Consider the following 15,192-nt stretch of genomic DNA (forward strand, 5'->3'; position numbering starts at 1 on the left):
TGTTCTCCAGTCCTCTGGCACCTCCCCTGTGGCCAGAGAGGAATTAAAAATTTGGGTCAGAGCCCCTGCAATCTCCACCCTTGCCTCCCACAGCATCCTGGGACACAAATCATCCGGACCTGGAGATTTGTCCACTTTTAAGCCTTCCAAAATCTCCAATACCTTGTCACTCCCAAATGACAATTTGCTAAAGAACCTCACAGTCTCTCTCTCCAAGTTCCATATCTACATCCTCATTTTCTTGGGTGAAGACAGATGTGAAGTATTCATTCAACACCCTACCAATGTCCTCTGGCTCCACCCACAAATTTCCCCCCTTGGTCCCTCTTTCCCTGGTTATCCTCTTCCCATTGATATACTTATAGAATATTTTGGGATTTTCCCTACTTTTACCAGCCAGAGCTTTCTCATATCCCCTCTTTGCTCTCCTAATTGCTTTCTTAAGCTCCATCCTACACTTTCTGTATTCCACTAATGCTTCCATTGATTTGCTCTCCTTGTATTAGTACTTAATGGGAAAGCTAAACACAAGGGAGAAATAGGCTTGGCTGAAGAGGAATAGAAGGAGGCTCATGTGGAGTAGAAGCACCAGTATGGACCAGTTGGATTGAAAGGCCTCTTTGTGTCGTACACCCTTAAAAATGTGAAATTACTATTGTTTAAACCTGGCAAGATGCGGTGGAACGAACGCTCTTAAAGCAGTACAAAAACACAAGTATTTTAACAGTACCGAAAATTTATTTTGCCAAAATAACGTGAAAATCATTTGTGTATAAAGGACTCTTTTTTTAAAAAATTAAAAAATGCAAATTTCCTGCATCACACAATTGCTTTAAAGCAGAAAAAAAATTCAAGTCTTTTACACATTTCTTCAGCCTAAAGTGCAGGGTGGCAGAATTACAAAAAGAAGTGCCCTGAGGCCAAATGCTCTGACCAAATGCTCAGTTCTGTCCTGAGGTAGATTAACTAGCAGTAGAGAAGTTAAATCATGTGTTCTTTGGTTAAACATTCTAATGTGAAATACCAGACTAAAAAACCAATTAATTGCAACACTCAGCTGGACCAATGGGTATCTAAACATGTTGGGAGAGCTAGTATTCCTCATCCTTACAGTGCACCAGAAATATTTCTGCCTAAATTCATCATGTAATTCATCAAAAACACTTTATTTCAAAGAAGTATTCTAAAAATACAGGACTACGGAAATATTGAATTTGGAGCAATAAATTATATACTAAATTAGACAGGTGTTTAAATCCAAACATTTAAGACATTCAATCTCTCACCGAAAGTATTTTGCCAAGTTTCTCCATGGCAGATAGAGGCAAGACTAGCCCCAATCTACAGAGGTACATCTCTTGATAGCCGATCAACGAGATGCCTCCAGATCACAAACACAGCTTCCTGCCTTAGGAAACAGGGCAAAGGCAGGAGTGAGTTCTTTTTTTTCTTTAAACAAAGGTTCCCCAATGTCACGCGCCAGCCAAGAGGCCTGACAGACAAAGGTACAACAAGCCTCCATCAATAAGTTGACAGGGGCACAGACAGGAAACCAGTCACATGGAGATGCTACAGAGCAATCCACCCCTCCTACAAACATGTGCACTGGTACATCACTAACCTGTAAGTTCACAACGCCATGCCAGCCATGGAAGGGGCTGCTGTCAGTAGCTCAAAAGCACCTGGACTAACGCTTCAGGAAAAATATTCTTCATAATGTGAAAACTGACATTTCATTAACCTAGCATATCCCATTTATACAAACGGTGTACCGGATAGCGCTCATGACCATCAGTTCTACTCACGTTCAGATATGGTAGGAAAACAGGTCAGTCCCTTGGATAGCTCAATTTTAAAAAGTCGATCTAAAAAAACAATCAGACCTTCTTACTTTAGTATTAAAAGCATAAGCTGTGGCAGTTTGTTCCAGTTGGATTTTTTTTGCAATGCTCAGGAGAAGTGAACTCTACCACCCTGCACTAGTTGGGAGAGGAAAACAAAATATAAATATAACATACACAGGTAGTGAATAATCCAGCATTTTCTACAAAACAAAACCAAGCATATAATACCCTCCTTCAACAGTCAAACAGTCTTATGGAATTGTCCCAATTACAAGATTTTTTTACATTTGCACCCCCTAAAAAGTCAGGTGGCAGCTATAAATTTACAACTTATACATAAATTAAGAGTTAGGTAACAGAATTAAAGGCACAAACACAGTCAAGGCTCACAACGCAAATATTAACGACACAAAACCTTTGCTTCCTGGTTTGAGGCATTTAGACCACCTAGGTGTATTAATGTCATTTGACGTACTTTACAGGCCCTATATTCTAAACACATGCACAAATTAGAGCTGGGATTGGCTCTATTAGCCTACAAGTCATATTGAAGTATGCTAGTGCAAATAGACAAATCCATTGAAAAAGTCCAGAGGAAGGGGAAAAAAATTAAAAGAATCTCAACACGTTAACATTTTAAAGTATATGCCAGTACTATAGGCTACAATTTTAAAATATGAAAGTGGGGGACAGATACTTGCCAACTAAATTAGCAAAGAGTCTAGAGTCTTTGCAAGCTAGAGAGTCGGAGCCTCAGTCTGTATAAATGTGCAGCTTGTCATTTTTTTTCCTTAGTGATTTGAGAATTCATTGCAGCTTCCACAACAAACAGTCCACTGAACTTAATTTGATTTTCATATGGCAGAAAGCTAAACAAAATAATGCTGACATTTTCAAGTAGAACATTTTGAAGGTTCAATTATTACCATATCCAAGTACAATAAAATGAGAACATTACAAAAACAGGCAAACTTTATGTACAGCAATAAAATCGACACTACAAAACACTGCAAACATGGCTGCAATTATATAAATAAACTCGATCTCTAACATTATTACAAAATATTTTTTTGATAAATCTTTTGATAGTTAAAATATCAAAAACATTAACTGCTATAACAAATTCTCAAGGTAGTTTTGCCAAACCATGTGTAGGTCCCTGTCTAAGAACAAAAACCAGAACACAAACTGATTAAGGTCTAAACTTTTTTTTTTATATAACAGGATTGCAGCTTTGTAACTGTGTAAAAAAAAAATCTATACTTGTTGCACTAAGCAATGTCCAAATCTTTATCACTATAAACTTCTTGAACCATGTAGTGTTCCGGCTCCTCTTCAAATACAGAGGACTGACTAAAGTGATTCTGATCTTCAGACATAGGTTCCCAATAGTCGTGAAGTTTTCCCTAAGATAAAATTACAGAACATTTTAGAAGTACATCTTTTAAAAATAGGTTTATCCAACATGAACAATGGCAAAAAAAATGGACACCAAACCAGAAGGAAGAGGTATTAGGAGCCAACAATTTGATCAAATAGATAGTCTTTAAGAGGGAGGGGTCTTAAAATGGAAGACGGCTGGTGCAGACTTTTGGGAAGGGACTGGACAATGGGCAAAGGGAAGCAGTGAGGCACAGAAGGCTGGAGACAGAGGAAGAGAGTTTGGAGTGTTCGTAAGGCTGGGGAAATTATAGGTTAGAGAGGGGTGAGGTCATAGACCAATATAAAACACAGGAAACAGCAACTATAAATCTGATGCTTTGCAGGATTGGGAGCAAAACGTAGGTCTCCTTATTTAAGGATGGATGTAAATGCTTTGGAAGCAGCTCACAGAAGGTTTACTAGACTAATGCCTGGAATGGGCAGGTTATCTTATGAGGAATGATTGGATAGGCTAGGCTTGTATCTGCTGGAGTTGAGAGGAGTAAGGGACGACTTGATTAAAACATACAAGATTCTGATGGGTCTTGAGGGGGTGGATGTGGAAAGGATGTTTCCTCTTGCGGGAGAATCTTGAACTATCACTGTTTAAAAATAAGGGATCGCCCATTTAAGACAGCGATGGGGAGAAATATTTCCTCTCAGAAGGTCGTAAGTCTTTGGAATTCTCTTCCTCAAAAGGCAGTGAGTAATTTTAAGGCAGAGGTAGATAGATTCTTGATAAGCACGGGGGTGAAAAGTTATTGGGGGGTAGAAAGGAATGTGGAGTTGAGGTTACAGACAGAGCAGCCATGATTTTATTGAACGGCAGAACAGGTTCAAGGGGCCAAGCGGGCCTACTCCTGCTCCTAATTCGTATTTTCGTCTGTATGTAAGGACAGCTGTGATGGACAGCCAGGACCTATGTTGGGATAGGATACAGGCAGCATAGTTCTGGATGACCTGCCTTATGGATGTTGGAGGATGGGATGCAATCCTGGAAGAAATTGCAGCAATCAAGTCTGGAGGTAACAAAAGCATGAAATGAGGGTCTGTAGTGGCAGCCTCAGTGAGGTGGGAGAAGAGGCAAGTCATGTCAGAGATAGAAATAGGCAGTCATTGTGAAGGAGACAATATAGGGTTGGATGCTCAGTTTGGGGTCAAACAGGACATAAGAGCAGATAGCAGTTGCGAGAGGCAACAGAGTCACAGGGTATGGATTTTTATAATGGGGGCCAAGCACACTGGCTTGGCTCTTTCCAATGCTTAAGTAGAGCAAGTTATGACTCATGGAGGACATGAGGGAAAACTTTTTCACCCAGAGGGTGGTGGGTGTCTGGAATTCAGTGTCAGGAACGATGGTGGAGACAGAAACCCTCAACTCATTTCAATGGTATCGGGACATGCACCTAAAAGTGCTGTAACCTGCAAGGCTACGGACCAGGTGTTGGAAGGTGAGATTAGATTGGGTGGCTAGTTTTTTCAGCCGCGCAAACGCAATGGGCTGAATGGCCTCCTTCTGTGCCATAATTTTTCTATGGTTCTATGATCGTTGCAAGACTTTTTTCTTTCATTTGTTCTTGGGACATGAGCATTGCTGGCAAGGCCAGCATTTATTGCCCATCCCTAATTGCCCTTGAACTGAGTGGCTTGCTAGGCCATTTCAGAGCGCAGTTAAGAGTCAACCACATTGCTGCTGTGCATCTGGAGTCCCATGTAGAACAGACGTGGCAAGGACAGCAGATTTCCTTTCCTAAAGGACATTAGTGAACCAGGTGGATTTTTACTACAATCCAGTAGTTTGTCACCATTACTGACACCTTTATTACAGACTTAATAATTGAATTTAAATTTCCCAGCAGTCATGGTGGGATTCAAACACATATCTGCGAATCATTAGTCTGGGTCTCAATTACTAGTCCATTATGCTACCATCCCTGATGTTGGACAAACAGTTTGAGAGTGCAGAAGTGATGGAGAAATTGAGAAAAGGTGGTAGAGGGGTAAAGCTGCAAATGTCTAAGATGTTGCCAAGTGGCACCATAAGGAGGAGGAGGAAACTAAGGATGGATCCTGAGGACTCCAGAGGAGTGTGTGTTGCTGGTCGTGGAAGGGTGGGTGTGAGGAGAAAAACAAACCAACAGTGGAAATAGTCTGGCGAAGATAGAATAGTTAAGAGTGAAGCAGGGGTAGTCCTGAACTGGCAGTGAAGGACTTCGCAAGTTAAGAAAACAAACATGCACAGGATACAGAGATTCAGAATCTCCTCCCAATTGTTTCTACTCCTTTTTGAAGTATGCCAACTTCTCTGGGTGCCTGATACTCCTTGGGATCTTGCTCAATTAAACTTGGACTGAGTGTCATGAGGGATTTCAACAACTGATGCTGTTCTTCATCAGCTTTCAAACACATGCAGTTTTCCAGCAGGTCTTAGTACATTGCAATCAGGAGCAATAACATAGGCTTAATTTTCTTCACTCACTCAAGAGTGTTGAGGCCAATAATCACAATCCTACCACCCCACCTTCAGCAGAGATCAACTATCTAGGCAGTCTAGTTGTCCAGGAATTGAACGTGGAACTTTGTGCTCACTCCCTTTACCAGCCACCAGCTTTCAAAAATTGTTGGGTCTCTTAATTCTTCAATCCAACTAAAGATGCCAGCAACAAGATGGTAACTGGCAACCTACAACTTTTCTGGGATGTTGAATCCCCAATCATCCCATCCCAATTATATTTAAAACGCACATCTACACAAGGACTGAACCATCTTGCAACTTTAATTACAGGTCCTGCTGCTTGCATATTCTCAAAAAGAAGAAAACTCCCATGTCTCGATCAATCTCATTCTATAATTTTCCCCTAGAACTGTGTTATCACAGTGGCGCAGTGGTTAGCACCGTAGCCTCACAGCTCCAGCGACCTGGGTTCAATTCTGGGTACGGCCTGTGCGGAGTTTGCAAGCTCTCCCTGTGACCGCGTGGGTTTTCACCGGGTGCTCCGGTTTCCTCCTACAGCCAAAGACTTGCAGGTTGATAGGTAAATTGGCCATTATAAATTGCCCCTAGTGTACCCCTAGTGTAGGTAGGTGGTAGGGGAATTAAGGGAAGGTGGGGATGTGGTAGGAATATGGGATTAATGTAGGCTTAGTGTAAATGGGTGGTTGATGGTCGGCACTGACTCGGTGGGCCGAAGGGCCTGTTTCAGGGCTGTATCTCTAAATAAATAAAATAAAATAAATGAGTATATCCTGCGCCATATTACCTGAAGAGGCCGTGAGCGCTGTAATAACTCTTGCCATTTTGCATGGGTTCTTGCTTCTAAATCTTTCACCTACACAGAAAGAAACAGTTGATTAGATATAAATATGCTTTTAATTCTCTGCTAACCATAAGTACACAGATCCAAGCTGCAATTCTGCCAAGACAACAAATTACAAGAACTAAAGCATTGACTGGTATCTAACTGAGTGCTGTGGCCAACTACTTTAAAAGCACTTTTGTAGGACACAAGCCACATGCGGTGGTTCAGAACTCTCCCAGGTGGAAACAACCCTTCCAATGTCACTCAACTACTGGTCACAAAAGGCTGCAATTAAAAGCAGCTGGTGCATGAGTTTCTTTCTCCTCTTACTGTGCCTAAGTGCTTAGTAACGCTCAGTACCCTCCCTTAAACATCAGTTGCAGTCTTTAGAATCACAGGGTGAGTACTCTCAGTTCAATATTTTATCACTCCAACTTTCTACCTACTCAGTTATACAATGACATCAAGTTGTTTTCCCATTAGGATGCAGGATTGAAGTTGGAACACAAAAGCAAAAAATGCTTGTAAGTCACTCGTAAACAACTCGCATTTATATAGCACCTTTAACGTAGTAAAGCATCATGGCATTAAACAAAACCAGACATCTGTATGCATTGGCTACCATGCAGGGAGTCTGCCCGCACCCTTCAAGCCTCATCCAACTATTAGCCTTTGCTTAACATAAAGCTGATTAGAAAGCTTCCTGTGGCTGTTGTCCAGCTGAAGTCATATGTTGGACATTGACTGCCTGGCATGCAGGTTACAGAGCAAAAGAGAAACCTTATAATCAAACAGTTCAACCAAACTATGAAATTGCACTCATCCGATAATTACCCTCAATTTTATTTGAAGCCTCTTCCCTTTCACCAAACATGGCTTTAATGCTTGAAATCAAAGTAAGTGACTCCTGACAACGCAGCCAAGCACCGACATCATCAGTGCGTTCCCAGCAGTGCACAGGTGCAGAACGGTTTCTTTCTGCCAGTATCGTGCTGTGCATGCGCAGCCTACGTCATCACCTGGCTTGCCAGGACTAATTTGTTTATGCGCTCTAAAACGTCATTGCGCGCTGGAACAGGGCAGCTTGCTCCCTGCCGCCTTCCCTCAGCCACTCGCTCCCAGACTGATCGCATCCCCACCATCCCCCCCCCGCCGGCCACTTGCTCCCACCCTCACCCCTCTGCCCCTAGGCCACTCGCTGTAGGCCTCGTCGCTTCTCCCTTCGGCCGATCGCTCCCCGCCGCGCCACACAAAGTTGGAGCAAAGGGCGGGGAATGAGCCGCCATAGCGGCAAGACGGGGAACGAGCAGCTGAGGAGCGACAGGGTGACCCAGAAGCTAGTGGCCATGGAGTGGGGGAAAGCAAGGAGGGTGGGAGCAGCGAAGGAAGGCAGCAACAAGGCAAGGAGCGAGTGGCTGAAGGGGGTGGGGGGGGGGGATAAAAAAAGAGAAGCGGCGAGCAGACAGGGTGGGAGGGAACACAAAAGAGGAGTACGATGGCTTCTATCTGAATTATAGCCCAGAATCCATTTGCACTGCTGTAATTGTGCAAAAGAATAAGCCACATGAATCGATTTCCAAAACCAGTATATTAGAATAATAAGCATCATACAAAGATCGAATTGAAAGATGCCTTACAATGAGATTATTTGGTTCTGTACTAGCACAGGTACTGTTGGGTGTGGGAAGGAGGCAGTGATCGCAACCACTGTGGGGATTTTGGTTTAAAGTTGTGTTAGCTTTTTGTGACAAATTGAGCAGTGCCATCTTTATTATTGGCAGCTGCTGAGACATCGCAGACAGTGACATTTCAGTCGGTGCCATCTTTATTATTGGCAGCTGCTGAGACATCGCAGACAGTGACGTTTCAGTCGGTGTCATCTTTATTATTGGCAGCTGCCTGAGACGTCGCAGACAGTGCCGTTTAAGTGGATGGGGCTGCTTTTGAACCTGGGCCAGTACCGCACCACCTAGTGGTTGTAGTGTCAGCAAACACAGCTATTTGAAATACAGAAGGTCCCTAAGAAGGCATCAAATTGAACAGAGCAGACAAAAATTGTGCTAACAGCATACAAAAGGTACAGAGTTATAGCTACAAGATACATTAACTCAACAAGTTTTTATTAACTACCTTGCTTCGGTAAAGTAGTTTGGGGTCCTCTCTTATGTCGCATTTGACATATTTTTCTATTTCAGCACACAGCTGTATAAGGTGACTCTGAAAGAGAAAAAATGCTGATTAACAAGTACCATAAAAAGCAAAAGTAATAATGAAAGATCACTGACAGACTCATGTAGAAGTACAACTTCACCTGTGGCTCCTATGGCAATAAAACAAAAGATTTGCATTTATACAGCACTTTGTACTGCCTTGGGATGTCCCAAAGGGCTTTACAGCAAATGAAGTACATTTGAAGGGTAACCACTGTTGAAATGTAGGAAATGCAGAAGCCAAGGGCAACTAGGGGCAGGCAATAAATGCTGGCCTTGCCAGCAATGCCCATATCCCATGAATGAATTCTTAAAAATTTGCATACAGGCCCCACAAACAGCAATACGATAGTGACCAGATAAACTGCGTGATGAAATGCAATGACTGCCCTGGCTAAGCATAGATGGCGAGTGTTACGAACTGTAAATGGACCTCTGCCACTGCTACCATTTCTGCACAGATAGAAGTTAAGATACAGTCGCGTCAGACAGAGAATCAAGTCTGTCTAAATTCCTAGTCATTCTTGTGCAGTTCTGCAAACCTGCTGTAGATGGCAGATTCTGGCATGGAATGGGCCTAGCACAATGCCTCTCAGTCCATTTTGTTTTAAAGTATAAAACTACAGTAGCTCATTCTTTATGTTCATCTACAAATAATCCACTATCCAAATTGAAAAAGACTGCATCCAAGTGGAGTGCAACTTCAGTAGGATTTGACTGTACATGCCTACAATTGTCATCTTGAAACTCAACTGTGAAATCCAGACCAATCTTTTCAAAATGAGCAAATATAATCCCACAGATCTCCCAATTAAAAAAACAAGTAGAAACTTACCCGCTGACTGGAAGGAATATGCTCTATGTGTAGCACTTCATTTGCTAAGACTAGAAGATTGTAGCAGAGATAATAGGCCTAGTAAATTAAATTGAAATACCATTAAACAAAATTAGCATCCATTACCTCTCTTGTAGGCTTTGAAAATCAGTTTCCCTATTGATCTCAATTTGGCAAATCTGGCACTAACCCAAAACAAAATTTTATTTTGAGATAGGTGTCGGGTGATTTGTGTTAAGAGTCACAGAATCCTAGAGAGATACAGCACTGAAACAGGCCCTTCGGCCCACCGAGTCCGCACCGCCCATCAACCATCCATTTATACTAATCCTACATTAATCCCATCTTTCCCTCTCACATCCCCACCTTCCCTCAATTTTCCTACCACCTACCGATACTAGGGGCATTTTTTACAATGGCCAAATTACCTATCAACCCCAAGTCTTTGGCATGTGGAAGGAAACCAGAGCACCCGGAGGAAACCCACGCGGTCACGGGGAGAACTTGCAAACTCCGCACAGGCAGTACCCAGAACCGAACCCGGGTTGCTGGAACTGTGAGGCTGCGGTGCTAACCACTGTGCCACCCTGTTCTCAAGAGTTAAGATCAAACAACTCCAAGTCTTTAGCTGTAGCACAAGCTTGATGCAGACAATTTGGCCTTTGATCTGTCCAATGTATTTTCTCCCCAATTCAGAAGGGCATCACTGCAGCAGTGAGACATTTTCTTTTTCCCACTGAGCACTATTGCAGCAAGAGTCAGACTGCCAACTGAGCATTAAATTAGGGAAGTCTTATCAGTGTTCCAAAGCCAAATGGGAATGGAGTTAAAGGTAGGCAAACTCATTTCACATGGGACCATTACTGCCAGCAGAGACTTCTAATCTCATCGTTTGTGATACACCAGATTGCAGAAGTAATGGAGTAGTCAGCTAATCTATGAAATCACCCAGTCCCATTGACTTTTGCTATTTTCATGTGACCTGTCATACTGCAGCCACAGTCATAGTGCCCAAATTGCTGCTTTGGCGTTCACAGCAAGAATTTCTGTAAAGGTCAAAAATTGAAATTTAAAATTTGACGGAAAAGTTTTATAACAGTCAGTTACTAAAACCCTCCCAGTCCCAAAGTCCTCAATGAAGCTCTACTGTAAAATTAAAAAGTTGAAGCAATACCTGCTGATCAAGCTCTGTAAGTGCAGCTTCCATTCGCTGCCCCTGTTTGGGCTTACTCGTTTCTTGAATAGTTTTTAACAAAGAAGATGGCTTCATCATGTTCAAGAATCGACAGAGATTAGAGATCTGGAGGAAAATGATATTTGCAAATTTACATTAACTGCAATCTCCTCCCACATGACAATCCACTTAGTGTACTATTAATATTTTAGTATAAGGTATTGCATTTTACCAGTTAATTAATAGAACTAGAGAATTCACAATTATTTGAACAGTCTGAAATTTAAGGTACAATGAATTGTACAGTGTTACAAATATCACTGCTGTATTAGGACATTACTCTTGAAGGCAAGGACAGCTGTGTTTTGTTCTAAATGGGGTGACTCCTGGCACCGCAGAGCATGCACAAAGCGATCACCGACGTCAGTGCATCCAAACATTGCCAGCTTACCAGTATGAATCCGCACAAGTGCACGGCACCATGCAATGACGTCAGACGTCATAACGAGAGTGTTGACTCACCCCTCAATGGCTGCGATCGCCATCTCCACCCAAACAGTACCCCGTTCCTGACAGCTCACTGCTCCAGCTGCCATTCCCGACTGCTTACCGCTTGATTCCTGCCTTGCCACGCAGCCCTCACTGTTCACCCCCTCCCTACTGCTTCTCCAGGCAGCGAGGCAGGGAGAAAGCAGTGGGAGGAAATGGCGAGAAGGCGCGGGAGAGAATGGCAGGACGGAGCACCGAGCAGCCAATCACAGGAGTGAGCAGGAAGTTGAATGCGGTAATTGAGGTGGCGATCACAGGAGTGAGCAGGAATGAAAAGTGGTGGTTGAGGTGGTGATTGTGGTGGGGATGGCGATCCCAGCTATTGAGGGATGAAGGGGTTTGGGTTCAATTCGTTTGTGTCAAACGAATTGCAGTGCCATCTTTATTACTGGCAGTTGCCCGACATGTCACAGACAGTGACGTTTCAGTCGATGAAGCTGCATTTGCGATTATGTAAGTACTGCACCATCTAGTAGTTACACTGTCAGCAAATGTAACCTTTTTTTATTCTTTCATGGGATGTGGGCATCGCAGGCTACGCCAGCATTTGTTGTCCATCCCTAATTGCCCTCGAGAAGGCAGTGGTGAGCTGCATTCTTGAACCGCTGTACTCCATCTGGTGCAGATACACCAACAGTGCTGTTAGGAAGGGAGTTCCAGAATTTTGTTCCAACGACCATGAAGAAACAGCGATATAGTTCCAAGTCAGGATTGAGAATCTTGTAGGGGAGCGTGCAGATAGTGCTGCTCCCCTACGTGTCCTGCTCGTCTTTCTAGGTGGAAAAGGTCACAGGTTTGGAAGATGCTGTCGAAAGAGGCGTGGTGAGTTGCTGCACTGCATCTTGTAAATGATACACACTGCTGCCACTGTGCATTGGTGGTGGAGGGAGTAAATGTTGAAGGTAGTGGATGGAATGCCAATCAAGTGGGCTGCTTTGTCCTGGATGGTGTCGAGCTTTTTGACTGTTGTTGGAGCTGCACCCATCCAGGTAAGCGGGGAGTATTCCATCACACTCCTGACTTATGCCTTGTGGACAGGCTTCGGGGAGTCAGGAAGAGGCTTACCCGCTGCAGAATTTCCAGCCTCTGACCTGTTCTTGTAGCGACAATATTTATGTGACTGTTCCAGTTCAGTTTCCGGTCAATAGTAACCCCCAGGATGTTGATACTGGGGAGATTCAGCAATGGTAATGCCGTTGAATGTCATGGGGAGATGATTAGATTCTCTTCTTGGAGATGGTCATTGCCTGGCACTTGTGTGGCACGAATGTTACTTGCCACTTATCAGCCCAAGCCTAAATGTTGTCCAGGTCTTGCTGCATATGGACACTGGCTGCTTCAGTATCTGAGGAGTTGCAGATGGTGAACATTGTGCAATGATCAGCAAGCATCCCCAGTTCTGACTTTATGATGAAGGGAACATCATTGATGAAGCAGCTAGATTACTACCCTGAGGAACTCCTGCAATGATGTCCTGGAGCTGAGATGATTGGCCTCCAACAACCACAACCATCTTGCTTTGTGCTAGACATGACAGCTTTCCCCTTTGATTCTCACTGACTTCAGCTTGGGTTCCTTGATGCCATACTCTGTCAAATGCTGTCTTGATATCCAGGGCAATCACTCTCACCTCAAGTCTTAAGTTCAGCTCTTTTGTCCATGTGCGGACCAAGGCTGTAATAAGGTCGGGAGCAGAGCAGCCCTGGCAGAACCTAAACTTAGTCATGTGCAACTTATGGCTTAAGTGGCGACACATTCCATCACTTCGCTGATGATCAAGAGTAGACAGATGGGGCGGTAATTGGCTGGATTACATTTGTCCTGCTTTTTGTGGATAGGACATACCAAGACAATTTTCCACATTGCTAGGTAGATGCCAGTGTTGTAGCTGTACTGGAACAGCTTGGCTAAGGGCACGGCTAGTGTTGCAGCACAAGTCTTCAGTACTGCAACTAGGATATTGTCAGGACCCATAGCCTTTGCAGTATCTAGTGCCTTCAGCCATTTCTTGATATCACAGAGTGAATCGGATTGGCTGAAGACTAGCCTCTGTGATGCTGGGGACCTCAACAGGAGGCAGAGATGGATCATCCACTCGGCACTTCTGGCTGAAGATTGTTGCGGATGCTTCAGCTTTGTCTTTTGTACTGATGTACTGGACTTCCCATCATTGAGGATGGGGATATTAGTGGAGCATCCTCCTCCTGTTAGTTGTTTAATTGTCCTGCATGCAGCCAGACTGCAGAGCTTTGACTGATTTTTTTTATTCTTTCATGGGATATGGGCATCGCAGGCCAGGCCAGCATTTATTGCTCATCCCTAATTGCCCTTGAACTGAGTGGCTTGCTAGGCCATTTTGAGGGCATGTAAGAGTTAACCACATTGCTGTGGATCTGCAGTCACATGTAGGTCAGACCAGGTAAGGACAGCAGATTTCCTTGCCTAAAGGACATGAGTGAACCAGATGGGTTTTTACAACAATCGACAATGGTTTCATGGCCATCATTAGACTAGCTTTAAATTCCAGATTTATTAATTGAATTCAAATTCCACCTTCTGCTGTGGTGTGATCTGAACGCATGTCCCCAGAGCAATACCTGGGTCTCTGGGTTACTAGTCCAGTGACAATACCAGTACCCCACCGCCTCCCTGTTGGTTGTGGGATTACTTAGCTCTTGTCGATTGTATGCTGCTTCTGCTATTTGGCACGCAAACAGTCCCGTGTTATAGCTTCACCAGGCTGACACTCCATTTTTAAGCATGCCCTGTGCTGCTCCTGGCATAATCTCCTTCATTCCTCATTGAACCAGGGTTGATCCCTTGGCTTGATCATAATGGCAGAGGGGGATATGCTGGGTCATGAGGTTATAGATTGTGGTTGAATACAATTCTGCTGCTGCTGATGGCCCACAGCACCTCATGGATGTGCAACTTTGAACTGCCAGATCTGTTCTCAATCTATCCCATTTAGCACGGTGGCAGTGCCACAACATAATGGAGGGCATCCTCAGTGAGAAGACAGGACTTTGTTTTCACAAGGATTGTGCGATGGTCACTCCTACAAACACTGTCATGGTCAGATGCATCTGGTGAGGACGAGGTCTAGTAGGTTTTTCCCTCTTGTTGGTTTCATCACCGGCCATAGGCCCAGTCTGGTAGATATGTCCTTTAGGACTTGGCCAGCTCAATTAGTAGTGGTGCTACCAAGCCATTCGGTGATGGACACTGAAGTCCCCACCCAAAGTACATTCTGTGCCGTTGCGACCCTCAGTGCTTCTTCCCAGTGGTGTTCAACATTGAGCAGTACTGATACATCAGCTTTTGAAAAAATTATTCATTCATGGAATGTGGGCTTCGCTGGCTAGGCCAGCATTTATTGTCCAACCCGAATTGCCCTCGAGAAGGTGATGGTGAGCTGCCTTCTTGAACCGCTGCAGTCCTTGGGGTATAAGTACATCAACAGTGCTGTTAGGAAGTGTTCCAGGATTTTGACCCAGCAACTGTGAAAGGACAGCGAAATAGTTCCAAGTCAGGATGGTGTGTGGCTTGGAGGGGAACTTGCAAGTGGTGGTGTTCCCATGCATCTGCTGCCCTTGACCTTCTATTTGGTAGATGTCGCAGGTTTGGAAGGTGTTGTCAAGGTGAGGGACGGAGGTAGGTGGTAATCAGCAGGAGGTTTCCTTGCCCATGTTGGACCTGATGCCATGAGACTTCATGGGATCCAGAATTAATGTTGAGGACTCCCAAGGCCACTCCCTCTCAACTGTACACCACTGAGCCACCACCTCTGGTGGGTGTGTCCTGCTGGTGGGACAAGACATATCAAAGACTGGTGATGGTGCTGTCTGGGATATTGTCT

The 15,192-nt window shown here is 44.0% G+C and overlaps 1 protein-coding gene across 1 annotated transcript in view; it reads right to left on the minus strand.

Annotated features, from left to right (window-relative positions):
- Nucleotides 1–718: 718 nt before the first annotated feature.
- slf2 (SMC5-SMC6 complex localization factor 2) overlaps nucleotides 719–15,192 on the minus strand; it is a 135,208-nt gene continuing 120,734 nt past the window's right edge. Inside the window, exons 16-20 of the mRNA XM_068053046.1 lie at nucleotides 10,785–10,910; nucleotides 9,611–9,688; nucleotides 8,696–8,782; nucleotides 6,527–6,595; nucleotides 719–3,250 (exon numbers count right to left, since the gene is read on the minus strand). Of these exons, the coding sequence (XP_067909147.1) occupies nucleotides 3,116–3,250; nucleotides 6,527–6,595; nucleotides 8,696–8,782; nucleotides 9,611–9,688; nucleotides 10,785–10,910 (495 nt within the window). The 3' untranslated portion in view covers nucleotides 719–3,115. The remainder of the gene's footprint in view (nucleotides 3,251–6,526; nucleotides 6,596–8,695; nucleotides 8,783–9,610; nucleotides 9,689–10,784; nucleotides 10,911–15,192) is intronic.

The sequence above is a fragment of the Heterodontus francisci genome, chromosome 20 (genome assembly GCF_036365525.1).
Source record: "Heterodontus francisci isolate sHetFra1 chromosome 20, sHetFra1.hap1, whole genome shotgun sequence".
In the NCBI taxonomy this organism is placed as follows: domain Eukaryota; kingdom Metazoa; phylum Chordata; class Chondrichthyes; order Heterodontiformes; family Heterodontidae; genus Heterodontus; species Heterodontus francisci.